This window comes from Pholcus phalangioides, unplaced genomic scaffold (assembly GCF_987345545.1).
Source record: "Pholcus phalangioides strain wild (caught in Gottingen) unplaced genomic scaffold, Ppha-v1.0 ptg000003l_1, whole genome shotgun sequence".
NCBI lineage: Eukaryota > Metazoa > Arthropoda > Arachnida > Araneae > Pholcidae > Pholcus > Pholcus phalangioides.
The window spans coordinates 5122179-5141894 of record NW_028301596.1 but is presented as its reverse complement, the minus strand read 5'-3'; the positions used below and the strand labels follow the sequence as shown (position 1 = coordinate 5141894).

At 38.6% G+C, this 19716-nt stretch overlaps 2 protein-coding genes across 2 annotated transcripts; one reads left to right on the top strand and one right to left on the bottom strand.

Moving 5' to 3' along the window:
• Positions 1 to 1600: 1600 nt before the first annotated feature.
• Positions 1601 to 4268, bottom strand: LOC149087941 (reactive oxygen species modulator 1). The gene is made up of 3 exons (XM_089242794.1): positions 4153 to 4268; positions 3659 to 3793; positions 1601 to 1776 (listed from the first exon to the last, which is right to left on the bottom strand). The coding sequence occupies exons 2-3, from the start codon at positions 3787 to 3789 to the stop codon at positions 1668 to 1670; spliced, it is 240 nt and encodes a 79-aa protein (XP_089098920.1). The 5' UTR covers positions 3790 to 3793; positions 4153 to 4268; the 3' UTR covers positions 1601 to 1667.
• Positions 4269 to 4513: 245 nt separating this feature from the next.
• On the top strand, positions 4514 to 12052 carry mRpS14 (mitochondrial ribosomal protein S14). Its single transcript, XM_089242782.1, has 3 exons — positions 4514 to 4667; positions 7266 to 7418; positions 11787 to 12052. Exons 1-3 carry the CDS (start codon positions 4590 to 4592, stop codon positions 11967 to 11969), a joined length of 414 nt encoding a protein of 137 aa, XP_089098908.1. The 5' UTR covers positions 4514 to 4589; the 3' UTR covers positions 11970 to 12052.
• The last annotated feature ends 7664 nt before the right edge of the window (positions 12053 to 19716 follow it).

Sequence of the window (19716 nt, the reverse complement as noted above, 5' to 3'; positions counted from 1 at the left end):
AAAGGTAACAGAGGACAAACACTATAGATGTTTCTAAGAAAATAATAATGTATGACAGGAAGGGGAGGGGGTCATTCTCTCCAGGGCCGTCTTAAAAGCATCGTGGGCCCCCGGGCAAAATGATTTTTCTGAGGCCCTACCAGGCAAATTTTCAAAAATCTCAACCAGATCCCATTTTGTGAGGACCCCTTTTCTCTTGAGGCCACCGGGTCGTGCCAATACCTTCTAAAGCTTCTGCTTTAGAAGGTGTTGGTCGTGCCCGGGTGGGCCCCATGCCTTAAGACGGCAATGATTCTTTCCCCCTGCACCTTAAATGAGGAGGCCCCCCCACCTGGTTATTTTTGTTTCTTTACACTATCATTTTATTTTAGAGGAGCTAGTGAGCAATTTTGGCATAGGGCTTGCCATGGAACAGTACCTCTTTGAGCCCATCTCTAAGATAGGGGTCCTCAACCTTTCAAACACTTTAGGCCAAAAAACATTTAATGAAGCCTGAGGGCCAAAAAGTCATACACTGCAGTGTCTAGATCAGTGATTTCCAACATGGGCGTTAACGCCCCCTGGGGGTGATGTTCCAGCGGGGTAGTAGAAGCTACAGGTTTAACATAGCATCCTATGGGTTAGATTGTGTTGGGGGTGATGGGAGAAAAAAATTGGAGAAACTATGGCCACGTTGGGAATCACTGGTCTAGATCCTCACAGAGGCTCTTTAGGTTCAATATGGCCAAAGACCCTCTGAGTCAAACCTAAAGATCTTATATTATTAGAGAATTATATTATAATTTAGAGATTATTTTTTCCATTACATAATTCTGAAATTTTTTTTATAGAATATGCCTCTCTCTGTTAATTCTTTCTTCTATATGAATATCTTCATTAATTCCGAGAATATTTCCTTCAATATTTCTGCAAATGGTTTCCATTAATTTCATGAATTGCAAAATGCTTTTTCACCAATTCTGAAATTATTCCTTTTTAATAAAAAAAAATATTTTCATTTATCTCAAAATCATTTCCATAGATAATTATGAAATTACTTATTAATTCCAAAAATTATTTCTTTCATTAGTTGTGAAATAGTTTCTAAAAGTGATTTTGAAATTATTTCTGGGAATGTATATATTTTTGCAGTTTTTTCTCAGCATTTCTATTAATTTTGTAACCATGTAAGCTTTTTTTCGTGTCTGGGACCAATGCAAAAAAGCTTTGTGGACTACATGTGGCCATTGGATCATGCATCAAAGATTCCTGCTATAATCCATGTCAAGTTTTTTGTGTTTGGCTATGTTCATTCTTTCCTTATACCTTTCTTTTGTTTTATTTGCCTCAGCCAACTTTCCTCTTCTCATGTTCCTATCAATTGTGAAGAATGGAAAAAAATATATTTTACTTCAGCTCCCCCTCGAGTAACATAAGAAATGCCAGTCCTTGAGGAGCCTATATAATTTCTTTCCTATCATATTGGGAAGAGACTCCTCCTCTTTGAAAAGAACCAGGGTGGCGACACATCTCAAGAAATATTCTCGAAATAACCCAATAGTGCATAAAAACTTCCTATATTTTCACATTGGTAATAATTAAATTATTAAACAGAGATACATGAGTATAGAACATATTTTATTTGATAACTAATTTGATGACACATAAATTCAAAAGCATGATAAGCATTAACATCGTATCCCTGTTCCTATAGCCATAAAAGTTCCGAATGTTCCTCCACCTTGTATCATCATTTTACCAACATTTTGAATAAGCTCTCTGCCTCGAATACCATATCTAAAGAAAAAAGGGAATAATTAATAAAATTTTTACAAAGTAACTGAAAATTTCTACGATTTACAGCAAAAAGGCAAAAGAATCCAGGCCCGTCATGCAGGGGGGGGGGGGGCCTTTTGAAAATACACTAAAAATGGTATATATATATATATATATGCATAATACATTGATTACACATGCTTTGCCCCTCCTATTATTTTACTATCCAGGTTTCACTGTAAATGATGCAGGTTAACTTAATTAGGCGATTTAATAATTTATTGTATGTAACATTTGTAGGTAGAGGAGTGGCAGTACTCATTTCACCGAGTTTCGAGATACACTCACATTCAAGTGAAAACTGAAGTTCACTTACATCAATGAATTTTTTGATAAAAAGGAAAAGTGAAAGTATAATCCCTTTTTACCTTTGGCAATTTTCTATTATTAGCCTGTTGGCACTTTTTTTTCCTGTCAACTATTTTTAATTATTTTCTCCTACTTATTTGATTTTTTTTACAGTTGACCTACTTTGTCATCGTCTTGAGGTGAAGTCATCCCTAGGCTTTTGTGTTGAAAAGCACAGCGTTTGAATCTGTTAGAATTTTGAAACTTATTTTCTTTGTCTTGTTATACCATTTACACAGTATATTACTTTGGTTTTGTTTCTCGGAATATATCATTTTGTAACTCCTTTCCTCTCAGGCTACTACTACTAAACCATACACACTCCTTGTTCACATTCCTCTGTAGAAATTCTAATGAATCGGTACACGTGGGCACGTGCATGTACGTGTTGTGAACCTGACATGAAGTTTGTTTCTGTGTAATGCTAGTTATGTGTAGTGTCGCTATCTACCATCAGTTTTTCTATCTATGAGTGAAGTGCAATGATTGAATAACTGTACCTTTGTAGGCCTGTTGCTCTCGGTGGCGAGACTCTTTAATGGGAAGATTTTTTTTCATTGGTTCCTCGAAGTTGGGAACCACCGAAAACCAACTTCACATGACCAATCACTGGGGCAACGGTAGGGTTCGAACCCGGGTATTAACGATGTGAGTCCTTCACTATGCGGCTTTCTCTTAGGCTGTACATTTCATATTACCCTTTTTGTTACTTTTTGCCTATATACCATATGCCATTGCCTATATGCCTATTTGCCTTCTTACTTTTAGTCATTATACCTCGAGTTTTAAGGATTCCAGTTTTAATCTAGCAATCATGTTTTTATTGACTATTGCATTATTTATAATAGAAGAGTCCCAGTGTTCTAATGCTTAATGAAATGCTTGCTCTATGACCTTGGATGGATGCCAATTGAGCGATGCCTGCATGGGGGGGGGGGCCTGTATGTGATGGCGTATGGTGACAAGTGATATGATAGGGTGAGCCCACTCTCTAGGCTGCGCGGTCAGTTCCCCTTGTGGCTGCTGCCCTCGGAATAATTTTGTTTCTAATAATTACCATTTAACAGATCTATCAAATCTAGCTACATCATCGGACAGAGGAAAAAACAAAGACCTAAAACAACATTGTGAAAATTTCTGACGTCATAATCACAAATGAGATGGCAGTCATTTTATATGGTGCTTCATTTCCAATCTCAATCCCATATCAAGTCTAGAATGATTTATTTTAAATCTTGATACCTTAAGATACTGAGTTTTGTTTCTTATCATAATTTTTTCATTTCAATTGTTGTGGCATAATCACCTTTTGGCGATTTTTTTGGCAAAGAAAGATATCCGAAAGCATGATTCTGTTACCCCTCTTGGCAACTTTTCATCATGCTTTTGGATGTTTTTCTTGCCAGAGAAAAAAAAATTGTCACCTATGAATTATATAGCTGTTTCAAAGGTACCCAACACATAGATAAATTTGAAAAGGATAATGGAGATTTACCTTAATGCTGAAAATCCTCCGAATAATGCACCCGAAGCCAAACCAACGCAAAATCCTATTCCGAAGCCAATTTTCATTCTATCGAAGCAGCTGGGACCTTGTTGATATACTCCAGTGGACGGCACAGGCATATTTCTATTGTTAAAAAGGGATACAGTTTGACTTATATAGTAAACAAGCATGTGTATATATTTATTGATACTCTTTCTTAATGCAATCTTGGCAAATACAATGTTTCCATTGCCCTGAGATTTAATTGCTATTTTGTCCATCCAAAACAAACATAAACAATTCGAATATATGACGCTACAGTATGGAGGAAAAACAGATGATTTAATTGAATGGGGAAATATTTTTATGAGTTTAAAATTCATGAAAAGCGAATCTACTTATAAGATACGTTATTCGTTTTGAGTTTAAACTTGGTTACCTAATATTATATTAATCTATTTGATGCACATTAGATTTAATTGGAATCATTAAGGAATACTTACAGCTTTTGAAATGCTGTATATTAAATTGAAATCAGGAAAAGTAATGAATTTCAGCGGGTCAATGTTTACAAACAATTATCAAAAAGTGTGTTGCCACTCAATACCAAAAAAACACCTATTTGGAGAAAAAAGTAAGTTACAGACGTCTATATTTACAATAACCTGAGTCATTTGAAATGCTGTATCTTGAATTAAAATAAGCTTTTTAATTATACATTTAATTAAAACAGGAAAAGTATTGAATTTCCACTGATCAATGTTTAAAAACAATTACGAAAAATCATAGAGGAAATAATAATGTATTCTTTCCATTGATTCTTTCCTCCATGACCAAAAATAAGTGTGTTGCCACCAATAAAAGGAACATCTTTCTTAGAAAAGAAAAAGAGAGTCAAAGCCGTCCTTATTTACAATTGCTTGAAGTCCATTTCCGTAAAATGTTTTTGAATTCTATCAAAGGACTCGCCCAACGATTTTTCTCATTCAGTGGCACTTCAATTTTATTTCAAGAAAAAGTAAATATCAATTCGATGAAGTGTTTTTAGTGTTAATAATTTTTTCCCCTCAATATTATACCATTTGTATTTCAATGTCACTATTGTAATTATCGTATTGCCTTAATTAAATGATCCATTCATGTGCCCACATTTAATTCTTAGTCTAAGGAATTATTGTAAGACTTGTACAAATTAGTTGATGAAACAGCTGCAGTATAATTCCTTTTGGCGATGTGTTGGCGGTTTTTTTTTCTTTCGCGATAAAAACGCCCGAAAACATGGCGAGAAGTAAATTCACCACGAGTGAAACGAAGTCATGCTTTTGGAGGTCTTTTTTGCCAAAGAGAAAAAGATACTGAACGACAATAACAAAAAACATTCTTACACTAAATAATGGGGATCAAGATTTAAAATATAATGTCTCGTTGATGTACCTCTCACCCACCCCTAAGGGTATACAGGGTAATTTAGTAAATCTGACGCTAAAGTCCTGCCCAGTACAAAAACTTGGCTGGGCAAAACGGGATAAATCCTTGAATCGAGTGCCAATGAGGTCAAATTTAAGAGAGGTGCCACTCGATTGATGTCCATCATGGGGTTTTATGCTATAAATATGTCTATATAGCCTTTAACCCATAGAGCTTAGCACTGCATAACGACATTGCCAAACTGAAGCCCCACCCTACACACATGGACAACAAATTATCCAACAGTAGGGTAAAATGAACCTATCTGATGACGGTCTTAAAAATATAATATCCTAGACCAGATACGGGATTGAAAATAATAAAAACCTGGGGGACTCTTTCAAGTAATACAATGGTCAGGGCAAAAAGCACTCTCTGAGGAGGGGGGGGGGGGGTCTGGTCCCCCCAAAATGTCATGTGAGAAAATGCCTAAAAATGGGGGAAAAGATGGCCAAATCTATTGTTCTATCACTTTGGTCCCCCTCCAAACAAAATTTTTGGCTACAGGCCTGGGTTTGGTCGAGAACCAGTCTCTGGGTTCATAAAAACATGATTGCGAGACTAAAGCTATAATGACCAGTATGTAAAAAATTAATAAAATGGAAATATGAAACTGAGAAAACGAGATATTTCAAAAAGAAAAACAATGTAACGTGCTAGGAAAATCGTAAAAACAATGCAGCATATCAACAAACAAATAAAAAATGATCTTTAAAATAGTTACAGACTCAGTTTGAATGTGGCACTATATGCCACTATACTGAGGCCTATTAGTTGAACTCCAAAGGTGACATCACCTTCAGATGATAACCAATAACAGAAAAGGAAATATCAACCCAGAAGTCAAAGGAAATAGTAATAATATCCGGCAGAACAAAAAACGCCAACAGGAGAAAATGGCAGACCAGCAGTGACCAGGAAGAAAAGCGCACCCAGGCTATAGAGGAAATCGCAAAAGAAAAAGCGATTATACTATAGTTGTTCATAATTGATTATTTCATTCTGGTCATTTGTTTATTCAATGGTAGCTGGGCCAGACTCATTTGAGCAGGTCTTATGAAAAGAAAGCAAGAATTTTTGGGGTGGGGCCATGGAGATAGGGTTAGGGATATTTTGTTAGTAAGTAAATGTATGTTAGAGTTATGTGGCCTTGGACCATATTTCAGATACATGTTTTCAACCATTAAAAGCATCGACATGGTATATACATGATCATAGTAACAGCAATACGAAATGAATTTTAAACTAGAAATTTTTATGTATATACCAATTATTTTAACTATTTTCACTGAAGAAAAACACACCAGTAAATTGGTTTTTATCAAAATCTTAGTTCACTCATTCTCACATTGTGTATGAGTCTGTCAAAATGTACGGTGTATTTTTTATTATCAAAAACATAGCTGTGTATGTGGATAGTTTATCCTTAAACTGTTTGGTTAAGGGACAGAGGCTCAATCAGTAACATACTAGCACACATTATGATATTGGCCTAAGCTACCAAAGGATGTTTAGAGGTCATGTTAGAGGTTTTTTAGGTCATGAGTTTGATACCCAGTTCTTCCTTTTCAGAAACTTCCCTAATGCAGACTTAAAACAGTGATGAAATGACCACAGAAAAAAAGATTGCTACTGCAGGGGGTTCCCAGCAGAGGAATTAGCGCACCAACCCCTTGGAAAGCATAGTAGATACAGAAACCAATATCTCCATCTCCTACAACGTCACTGTCAAAGATTGGCAAGGCCCCTAGGAGCTGTCATGCATACTTTGAGAAACATTGCAGTAATTCCTAATGGGTGTTCGGTCACTCAGTGTACAGCAGGGCTTGACAAATCCCATATGTGACCCAAATATTAGGGTCTAAAATTTTTTATGTGAGATTATCATCTGAGGGAAAAAAGTCAGAACCCAAAATTTTTTGAATTCTATATTATTAATGTGAGTTCATCGATTAACATGGAAAGAGGCTACTAACTTAAATAGCTTTAAATATTTTGACTCCTAATTTTTTTAAATTAAGTCCTGATAAACAGTGCAAGTTTTTTGATTCTTTCAGAAGAGCTGCGAATTCAATATGGAAGTTTTCAGCTATTTAGTAATGATCATAATGTTTTTCTATGAAATATGTAATAATTTTTTTCTTTACAGGCATCGGCTGCCATTGTACCTGTGCGTTCAAAGTACACAGATTGGCGCATGGTCAGGGATGTCAAACGTCGAAAATGTGTGAAGGAGTATGCCAAACTAAGGCTGCAAATAAATGCACTGAGGCACAACGACATTCTGCCTAAGAAGCTGCAGGTACGTTTCTTACTTACTTAACGGAGTACTGTTAAAATGAGTACAGTCAACCCTTGGTTTATGAATGAGAAATTATTCAGTTGACGTATTTGTCTTGGTTTATGAACATGAAAGTTGGAAAAAATTAGATTAAATCCAAGGGAACAATAGAGAAATACAGTCGGCCCCCCGTATTCGCGGTTTCCGTATTCTCGGTTTTTTTTCCTTTATTAGAAAATTTTTTTTGGCAACACTTAGCAATCGCCATTCACATGTTTTGTTTACAAAATTTGAGTTGTGTGTTTTTAGGATGGCTCATTTTTCTAGCGCTACTGATAATCAAAAGAAAGACAAATAAAAGAAAGAAAAATTGAAAAGACAAAAAAAAAGTGAAAAGTTTACAAGAAAAATTAGATATATTGACTATGCTTGGCGAAAGGAAGTCAATTGCTGCTGTGGCTCGCCATTACGGAATCAATGAATCTACGGTGAGATATATCAAGAAAAAGGAATCTGAAATTCGTTCAGCCGTGGCTGTAGCTGCACCTGTAGCAGCGAAAACTCTGCACCGCCTACGGGATCCATGTGTTTCTCGTACAGAAAATGCTGTTTTTTTTTTGGGTACAAGATTGCTACAAAAAAGGTATTCCAATCGATTATAATATTATAATGGAAAAGGCGAAAAACATTTACTCTTCTATAAAAGAAAGGGATGGTGAAACGTCTATTTCGTCAGAATTTTACGCAAGTAAAGGTTGGTTTCACAGGTTTAAGAAACGATTCCGATTATGCAATGTTAAAATCACTGGCGATCAAGCTTCAGCCGACCAGGAGGCAGCTAGAAAATTTCCAAAGACTGCAGAAAATTCTTGAAGAAAAAGGTTATGCCTCAGCAAGTGTTTAATGCTGACAAAACTGCACTATTTTGGAAGAAAATGCCGCAAAGAACATTTATCACCCAAGAAGAAAAGCGAGCCCCTGGTTTTAAGGCAAGTAAAGATAGACTTACTATATTGTTTTGTGCAAATGCGTATGGGTACATGATAAAGCCTACCGTCATTTTCAAATCTGCGAATCCACGAGCATTGAAGGGAAAGGATAAGTCAAAGCTCCCAATATTTTGGATGAGGAATAAAAAGGCTTGGACAACGAAAACACTTTTCCTGGATTGGTTTAAACGGTGTTTCGTTCCGGAAGTAAGGAGATACCTTGAGAGTGAAGACATGCCATTCAAAGTTCTTTTGGTATTGGATAATGCTCCTGGACACCCAGATGTCAACGAGTTCAAAGCTGATGGTGTGGAAATCCTTTATATGCCTCCTAATACAACATCTATCATTCAGCCCCTTAGGGGGTAATGCGAGCATTCAAGGTTCACTATAACACGTCACGCAATGGAGATGATTGTGCACGCAATAGAAGAAGATGCAAATGCAGAAAATGTCTTGAAGGTATGGAAGAATTTCACTATCGCTGATGCCATTACTGTCATCACTAGAGCCGTGGCAGCTGTTAAGAGAGAAACAGTGAACTCGGGTTGGACTAAACTTTGGCCACAATGTGCGCTCCAGGACACAACCATTTCCACAGAACCAACTGAAGAGATTATAAAAGACATTGACATGTTAGCGAAACAGGTAGGTGGAGAAGGGTTCAATGACATGGATATAGAAGAAGTCGAACAGCTAATTAATAGCAATTCAGACGCCTTGACCGAGGAGGAATTAGTGCAGCTGACTGCTCCTGAAACTGAAGCGGTACCAGATGAAGAAGATCAAGATAAAGAAGTGGGAGACAAGTTCACCATGTGTAACATAGCGGAAGGGCTTCGCAAGTTCAAATCAGCAATAGATTATTTTCATGACATAGATCCCTCTATGGTACGTTCTTCACATGTTGAAAAATAGGTAGAAGAAGCCTTGTCAACATATTCCAACATACTTGATGATATGAAGAAGAAAAAACGGCAAACAGAAATCCCAATGTTCTTTCATAAAACATCGCCAACAATGGCTGCATCCTCTTTTACATTCCCTTCTACCTCTGGGCCATCCTGCTCTTCTCATGATGTTCAATAAACGAGATAAACATAAAAAAAGCCATGGTTTCGGTTATTCACGGATTTCCGTATTCGCGGTCACCCCCGGAACGTAACCCCCGCGAATACGGGGCCCCCAACTGTATAGAATTCTGAGGTAAATTAAAAAAAAATTCCTTCCAAGTGCGACTCTTCTTATCCAGCTCATGGATCCAGAGACAGATTTATGGGTTTACTGGCTGTGGGCTGAAGAAATTTTGCAGCCATTCTCTCATTCTAGTCTTATGTTATTGACCACTCATTTCTCAAATTTGCTGCACTGGGCTACAGCCCGCTTAATACGCTTAGGCCAGACGAATATACCTCTGTCTTCAAATCACTCATTTGATCACTCATTGACCTTGTCCCTCACTCTCTAGGCCACTCTTTTGGTTACGGTCATGCTTACACACTCTCACTCCCATACTCAAACACTTTGCCCTAAAGCAGAATATGCCGAAATCTACCACATACGTAGCAGAACAATCAGTACTACTGTGAAACAATCTGGAAAAATTTAAAAATAAATGCAGAAAACGCTATTATAAGAAGTTTTACTGCAGAACATTTCCAGTCAGCTGAGGGCTCGTTGCAGAACAATGCAAAACGTTCTGTTTTGGGGACACTATTGAACCACATATGCACCTCGTCCATATTCCTTTGCAGAACTTCTAACAAATTGTTGTTATAGTGCTGCCATCTGCCAACTATTTTTCAAACTGTGAGTTAAGTGTGATGATTGAAGATTTTACTGTTGTAGGCCTGTTGCTCTCTGTGGCAAGACTTCTTAATGGGGAGATCGGCTTGCATTCGTGCCTCGAAGTTTCCTTTGGGGACACTGTAGGTCACTTCCCATGCTCAAACATACAATCTCACTCCCATGCTCAAACATACAATCTCACTCCCATGCTCAAACATACAATCTCACTCCCATGCTTAAACATACAATCTCACTCCCATGCTCAAACATACAATCTCACTCCCATGCTCAAACATACAATCTCACTCCCATGCTCAAACATACAATCTCACTCCCATGCTCAAACATACAATCTCACTCCCATGCTCAAACATACAATCTCACTCCCATGCTCAAACATACAATCTCACTCCCATGCTCGCACACTCTGTAGGTTACTTCCATGCTCACACACTCTAGAAACTGACTTTTTCATTTCCCATTTAAGCAGGGCTTCTAGATCACTCTTTCTATTGTTCACTGACATGGTTCCATGCTCTCCTGGTCACTGTTTTGGCCATTTGTATGCTTGCATGTTATCTGGGTCATTCACATGCTTGTACACGCTCCAGGTCACTCTTTTGCCCTCTTTTGTTAACCTGGTCCATAGTTCTCTAGATCACTCCTTTGGTCACTTAAGTGCTTGCACACTGTTTTGATCACTCACATGCTTGTAACCTCTTGATCACTTCTGGTTGCTCACTCTCTAAGTCACTGTTTTGGTCAATTGCATGCTTGCTCACTGTTTTGGTCATTCATATGCTTGCACAATGTTTTGGTCATTCACATGCTGGCAAATATTTTAGGTCACACTTTTTGTCATTCAATGTGACCTGATGTTCTGCTCTCTCGGCCACTCACATATTTGCAAACTCTTTAAATTGTTTGTGTTCGCAAATTTTTCAGATCAGTCATGTATATAAACTTTTTAGGCCCCTTATATGCTTAAAAACTCTGGGTCACCCACATGCTTGCAAATTCTTTAAGTAACTCTTTTATACACTCACATGCTTGCGAACTCACTAGATCACTCATTTTGTCACTCACTGACCTAGTCTTTTGCTCTTTAGGAAGAGACAAATTTACGCCCATGATACACATGCTACTTAGTAGCATGTATATCACAGGCCTTATGGTTTTACTGTCTGTGGGCTCTGGGCTGTATAAATGTTGCCACCTTTTTTCCCCCACTCTATTAATTTTTTTGACTACTCATTTCCCAAATTTTCTGCCCCCTCCAAACTTGCCACCCTGGGCTATAGCCCATGAAGCCTTCCTGTAAATTCACCTCTGCATGGATCAACAGGTCATTTCAAACTTTTAGGTCACTCTTAGGACTTGTTAAGTTATTAAACTCAAAACTTATTTCGGTTTATGAGCAGAATTCAGGAACAAATTATGTTCGTAAAGTGAAGATAGACTGTTTTATGATTTGTCAATTCATAAGAAAGAGTTTTCTGTTAAAAATTGAGAAAAATAATGAAATGGAAATAATAAAATTTCTTTTATCGTAAAGCTTAACTGTTATTTTTAAGTTACATATTACTACCTTTATTTTTCTTTCTATCTCCAGGAAATCGCAGATGCCGAGATTCATGCCTTGCCTCGTGACAGTTGCTACACAAGAACCCATGCACGATGTGTATTGACATCTAGAGCAAGAGGCAGATACAAGAAGTACAAGATGTCTAGAATCATCTGGAGACATTTAGCTGATTACAATTTATTGTCAGGTGTAGAGCGTGCCATGTGGTGATAGTGACCAATCACTGAAATGAAGAGTTATGTGTACACACTTAGATTATTAGTAAAATTTAGGATTAAACTCTCTTAGTTGTTTTTCGTTTGGTAATCATTATTTCATATTATTGGTACTGATTTATTATGTACTAAAATTTTCTGCGTATTCATCAAATACTTAATTTAGTTGTTTTATAAATTGATCTCAAACATTTATTTTTTAGTGACTGAAGATCATAGTCCACACAAAGAAAGAGCAGGGAGGGGGGGGGGAGTTCAAGAAAAAAATTATGTGTTGTGTAAGACAGTCATGTTTTTGGCTTTTCCTCCATTTGGTGTGAAGCAGCACCATGAATAAACGGCAGGGTCTCTGCCATCAGACTTATCTCGTTGCCGAGATCTCTTCCAGCCCAGCTTCGTAGCAGAGTCTGGAACAAAGTGAGTACACCTAACAGTCTGAGTGTGTAGCTAGTGTTGTCTGATATTTCAATGCTGCCATCTATACTTCAAATTGTGAGTGAAGTGTAATGATTGAATATTTGTAACGGCTCGCATTCGCGCCTTGAAGTTGGGAACCACAGAAAACCAACTTCAGCCGGCCACCACTGTGGGGTTCGAACCCGGATCCCTGCGATGCGTGTCCGTCACCATGACCACTCGACCACTACAGCAGCTGTGAAGCAGCACCAGGAAAAGTGTCTGGGAAAATTTGCAGTATTGTCATGCTGCACTTATTTCTGTGAATGATGATGCAGGTGATTTAGTCATTGAATGGAAGAGTAGATAAACTTTGCCCAAGAACGTTAAGAAGTCATCAACGAATAAGGCAAATATACGAAAAACACAAAATTCCTAATGCATTTCAACACACAATGGATGTCGTTTTCAGGTGAAAAAATATTAAACCACTAATCCTGCTGACCGAGTATCCCACTTGGGTTGAATACCAAGACGACACCTATTGTGTGTCGAAATGCATTAATAATTTTGTACTTTTCGTGTATTTGCTTATTCATTGATGATTTCTTAATAGTCATTGAAACCGTATACTGGGCTTACAGTTTCTTACTTCTTGATGCTGATACATAATACAGTCAGTGCTCATTATAATATAACGACCTCACGTTATAGCGACCTGCAGGATGAGTCCCAAATTCTTTCATTTAATTACTCTTTTATACATTTTTCTGTCGAAAAATTATCTCCAGGTACAACATCTGTTTTCAATAGAAATTTGTGGGTGGGTGGGGGTCGGTTATAATGAGGCTAGACTAAATATATTTGTATCTACATTTGCCTATCTACGTGCTCTGCTAGACTTCAATATATAGTACAAAAGATTATGAGCTAAAAATGACTGCATTTCTATACATGGAATACAGGTCACATAGTCCCCGCCACCTTTATTTTAAATATAAGGTTAATTGATCGGCCCTAGCCATTATGAAGATCAGTGATGATTACAGTTCAATACCATTTCTTTTTCTTATGACACTTGGTTCAAAGACAGCCAAGAAAGAGAAATGAATTTCTGGTCAACCTTCCATAATTTGTTCGGTATGTTCATGGGGAAAATCAATTAACACTCGAACAAAGGGAATTTCCAACTACCGACTGGCAGATAGCGGTCATTTTTATCACAATAAAAAAACCATAATTTAATATCAACATAGATCAAGGACGTAGCGGGGGGGGGTGACTTGGAGGTCTGGTTCCCCCTGAAATATGAGAAAATGACCGAAAAAAGGGAAAAAGATGGCCAAATCTATTATCACTTTGGTCCCCCTCGGAACGAAATTTCTGGATACACCCCTGACATTGTAACGTATCGGGATCCGATCCCTCTACGTTAATGGTGGTCTTGTCGTTATGTGGGAAATTCCTTCTTATTTTAGACCCCAGGGACCTCTCAGTTACCGGAAACCACCCGAGGACCCACTGGCGAACCGGTAAGGGCCAGAGTGTTCGATTAGTTCGGCGGGTGGGGTCTTTCGGCTGTCGAACGAGAACGGGCCAGAGGTCCGGCTACTGATGTCCCACATAAATTAATTTCCCTCATGACGACGATGCCGCTATTTTCGTGGAGGGGTTTGATCCAATATATGTATAGTTGGGCGAGGCTTAGCCCAGTTTAAATTATTTTTATCGAAGAACTTCCCGGGGGAGTTGTTGCAAGTCTCGTTGTGCGGATACGAAAATATAGTGTTGTACTCACTTATTTTCGGCGGGGGGCTGCAGACCTCCGTCGGAACAATTCATTTCATATTGTTATGTTAGTAATGTTTACATAATCGGGAGAGTCTGATCAGCTCTCCGGATTATGTCATGTTGCCAGATTCCAATGTAATTAAATTGTAATGTTTATAATAGTGACGCATGAATATGCAAATTCGATAATTTTGTTGAGGCGAAAAGGCCATGCGAGGACATGTGGTCCCAAACTTCTTGTAAAAGGGGAGTATAAATTCCTCCCTCTTTGTCTCTCACATTGCGTTCGTCTAATCTTGTTCTGTTCAACTGAAGCCCTCTAGTAGGACGGTTCACCGTCTTACTACCGTATCTATTGGCCTTAGGCTGAATTGTTAAAATGCAATAATCTACATTATTTGAATCCGTTTTCCGGCAGGTCCGGAATCAAAATATAAAACAATCTTCACAGTCAAAGTTCTTCATTGCTGATCGAGGTGGTCCGGCCCTCAACCGAGAGGCCCCCGGAGCTGATCAAGGTGGTTCGGCCCTCAACCGAGAGGCCCCCGGAGCTGATCAAGGTGGTTCGGCCCTCAACCGAGAGGCCCCCGGAGCTGATCAAGGTGGTTCGGCCCTCAACCGAGAGGCCCCCTGGAGCTGATCAAGGTGGTTCGGCCCTCAACCAAGAGGCCCCCAGGAACTGATCAAGGTGTTCCGGTTCTCAACTGAGAAAACTCCTCTGGTATTTACGGAAAAGCTAACAACATCGGATGTCCGATCACTGCACAAGTTGACTGTTGTTGATCATCAATTGGTGAGCCAGTATCTTTACTGTTAACGTCAAATAGAGGGCTCCAAGATATACTAATCCATTGTTAAAATTAACTAACCCATATAATTTGAATAAATAATAATATTTCATGCGAAAGTTTGTTTCTAATCATTTTCCACTTGTCGTTTGCCACTTTATTGCTGGATATTTCGAACCGGGCAAGCAACTCCCATAAGGGACGTTGCAATTTTGGGGGCTCGACCGGTTCTCAGTAAGTGTGGCAAACCGCGGGTGGAAAGTACTTTCGCTAAAAAAAAATTTTTTTGATATTTAACATTGATTTTAGAGATGAATTCTAATAATCATAGTACGCCTAGAAATTTAGGTGATGATGTTCGTGTACAAATTGAACCGGAACCAAGTGGTTCACAATCGAATAATGGTTCACAAATGAACTTTACTTATCCAACAATGTCAAATCCTTATAACGAGACGCATGTAATACTTCCCCCGGCATTACCTTTAAATCCCGCAAATGCTTTGGTTCCATTGACCCAACGCAGTGTTGGTAGTCTTATATTTTCAGGTAGTGGAGAAGACGTTAGAAGCTTTTTATTAAAATGTGAATCGTATTTTAATCTTTACAGTGTTCCTAATAAGATCGAGTTAGTTGTAAGCACGTTTGAAGGTCGTGCTCAGGCCTGGTGGCAAACGATAGGCAGGCACGAATGGGAAAAATGGGGCCCCCATAAATCGTGGGAAAGTTTCAAGGGCTTGTTATTACAAACCTTTTCAAGGTATCATACCAGGGTTGAATTAGCTCGTGCTTTATTCTCTGAAAAGTTTTCGACGGGCTCGTACCTTGATTTCGTATTACATAAGTTAGATCTTTTTCAGTCGTTCGATTTAACCGTTCCGGAGTCGGACAAAATTGAACTTATAATGTCACAATTACCCTATAATGTGAGAACATTTTTGGAAGTTAGGAAGCCTAATTCTTTGCAACAATTATTTGTAATGTTAGATCAATTTCTTGCAACGCGTGAAAATGTTCAAATTGAATCTCGTAAAAATTTTGAATCTTGTGAAAATTGTGTTGAGAAATTTCAACCTGAAGTTAGAAAAAATTGTGTGGGACCTACACAAAATGTAGTACAACCTTCAAGACGGCCTTTTAGGACAAATTTTTTCGACAAGTTACCTGTTTTGGTTGTGGTCAAATCGGCCATATTGTAAAAAATTGTAAATCAAATGGGAATCAGGGAAACTAGACCTGGGATACATGAGAAGGGGTAGTGTATCCATGGGTAAAAAGACCCCTAGTAAAAAATTTAGTTTTCTTAATCCAGTTGTGAGAGTTAACAACAAGATTTTGACAGCAAAAATTGATACCGGTGCCGATTGTTCAGCGATCAGTTTCGATCTGGCTCGGCAGGTTGGTTCACCCACTAATCAAGTTAGACCCTATCACGGTGATAGATTTCAGTTGGCATCCGGTGAGTACTGTCGGCCTGTGGGGATTCTTCGGGCCCAAGTGGAGATACGAAACAGTGTCGTGCACACAGATCTGATAGTGCTCGCCAGGGTCCCATTTGGGATCTTGATCGGCAGTGATATTTTGAGTAAAACTGAAATTATAGTTGACTTCAAAAACTTTGAACTTAAAGGAGGATTGTTGTCATATAAAGGAGATGTTGATCAGGAAAAAATGCAAAATTTAGTAAGTAAATCGGAATTTGATTCCGATCAGAAAAAAAGGTTGTTTGAATTGTTAAAACAATTTCCGAATTTGTTCAGAAACACTCCCGGTAGAACTCACGTTGCTGAGCATAAGATCGTGACTGACGGAAAACCGGTTTTTCGATCCCCTTTTTCTCTTCCGCGATGGAAAAAACAATTAGTAGAAGAGCAGGTGCAACAGATGCTCTGTGATGACGTCATTGAGCCTGCCTCCACAAACTGGGCTTCCCCGTGTTTTTTAATCAAAAAGAAAACTGGTGATTGGCGATTTGTCGTCGACTATAAAAAGGTGAATAAAATTACGGCACCCGATCGGTACCCTTTGCCTTTCATCGATCAAATTCTACAACGAGTGGGTGACGCACGATTCGTCTCTACGTTCGATCTGGCCTCAGGGTATTGGCAAGTTCCAGTGCGGCTAGAGGATCGGGACAAAACGGCATTCATAACCGATTCTGGAATGTACCGATTTAAGGTAATGCCCTTTGGACTCAACAATGCCCCGGCCACGTTCCAACGCATGATGACTACAATCCTGGGCCACTTAGTCGGTAAGTGTGCCGATTTTTATTTGGATGACATTGTCGTTTACAGTTCGAATTTTGAGGAACATTTACAAAACTTGAAAACAGTATTTTCGTGTTTGGAAAAAGCAGGCTTAACTCTTAAGCCAGACAAATGTAATCTCTATAAAAAAAATTTGGAATATCTAGGTCTCTGTTTGACCAAAGAAGGATGGCACGTAAAACAGGACCAAACCGACGCCATTTTGAGTTTTTCTAGGCCTAAAACAGTAAAACAGGTGCAACGTTTTCTGGGACTCTGCGGGTGGTACCGGCAATTTGTTCCCCATTTTGGTGATGTCGCTAACCCCCTTTACGGCCTGACAAAAAAAGGGCAAAGGTTCAAATGGGACAAAATACACCAACAGGCGTTCGAAAAATTGAAACATCTCTTGTCTTGTGCTCCCGTTCTAACCACAAGAAAAAAAGATTGTGCCTTAAAAATTTACACAGATGCCTCAGGAATTGGGCTTGGAGCCATTTTGCAGCAAGTTGAGCCTGACGGGGAAAAGCCGTTAGCCTATGCCAGTCGTACCTTGAATTCAGCAGAAAAAAATTATTCGGTAACAGAACAGGAGGGACTCTCTGTTATATGGGCGTGTAATAAATTTCGAGCCTGGTTTTCAGGAGAACCTGTTACTATAGTAACGGATCACAGGGCAGTCGCCTGGTATTTTGAGGCTAAACAATTGAAGGGGAGGTTAAGCCGATGGGCTCAATTACTACAGGAATATCCTTTAAAGTTTGAATATAGAAAAGGTTCGACCATGCAGGCCCCTGATGCCCTGTCCAGAATGCCCGCTGTTGTCACCGCCGAAACTGATTTCGAGGAAAAAATTGATAATAAATTATATTTGTTCTCGTTTTTGGATTTACCTGAGTTAATTGTTCAACAGAAAAAAAATTACCAAGATATTATACAGTATTTTAATGATAAATCTGTCGGAAGACAAAAAATTGATGAAAAAATTGAAAAGTATTACCTTTTGGAAAATCAAAAATTGTTTTTTAGATTCAGGAATAAAAAAATTGCTAGTAATTCCTCCACCATGTAGAGAAAAATTTTTGACTGAAATGCACATGCATCCCATTTCAGGTCACATGGGAGTCAATAAAACTCTTCAGCGATGCCGACAACGCGCGTTCTGGCCCGGTATGCGTAAAGATATAAAAAAATTTGTCCTGTCCTGTAAAAAATGCCAAACATGCAAATTCGACAATACGAGGCGATGGGGAGGCATGGTGTCAACCTCTGTTGATCATCCAGGAGAAATGGTTGGGATTGACACCATGGGTCCCTTTCCCGTTTCTTCCAGAGGGAACGTGCATCTGTTAGTCGTCGTCGATTATTTCACAAAGTGGGTAGAGTTATTTCCACTAAGACGAATTACGACAAGTGCAGTTGCTAAAAAGTTTGTTCATGAGTACTGTATGAGATATGGCTTTCCAAAAAGATTAGTTTCCGATAATGGTTCTTGTTTTATATCAAACCTTATGAGGGAAACTTGTAAAGTTCTCCAGGTCAAGCAAAGGTTCACAACCCCCTATCATCCTCAATCAAACCTTACCGAGAGATTTAATAAGACAATTAAACAGATGATCTCCTGTTATGTTGGTGATAAACATAAAGACTGGGACAAAAATTTAACCTTTTTTGGTCTTGCTATTAGGTCGGTTCCCTCGGAAACTACGGGTCAGTCGCCAGCTAAATTGTTTCTTGGTAGAGAATTAGTTTTACCATTTGACTGGGCTATGGACATACCGGTTTGGGAAAGGGTGAGTTTGCCCGAAAACTTACTTAAGCAAGTTAAGGAAAATGTCAAAAAACAACAAAGGAGACAAAAAAGATATTATGACAAAAAAAGATTATTGCACACCTTTAATCAGGATGATTTGGTATTAAGGAGAACGCATTTCCGTTCTAGTGCGCAAGGCAATGTTATGGCGAAGTTGAAACCACGATGGGACGGCCCGTGTAGAGTCCTGGAAAAAATTTCACCTATTGTCTACCTGATAGTGGATTTATCCAATGATAATGTCTATAAAGTCAATGCTTGTGACTTGAAAAAATTCGTTAGTAGTGACCAAATCGTTCTTGAGCCTGTCCCGCAGTCACCTGAGAGTAGAGAGGTCCTTGTACAACACACTTCCAGTAATCCGAGTCGACATCATGTTTCACAAACGCCCTTAAATAGTGCTAATTGCACTAACTCTAGTACGTCCTTTAACCGGCAAAATCCCGAGGAGGACACCACTCCTAAGATGGTGAAAACGAATTTCATTAAATCTTCCGTAGGTTACTCTAAGTTTTTGGTTCCGATTCAGAGAGGGTGGCAAAGGGTTCTCGTTAAGAGGAAAAAAGAACCTCGTATTGACGTCTATTATTACTCTCCCGAAGGGACAAAATTCAGAAGCAGTGTTGAAATTTCGCGATACTTACAAAATCGGGATACTGATTTGGCTGTCGATAACTTTTCCTTTAGTGGGAAGTTTAATATACC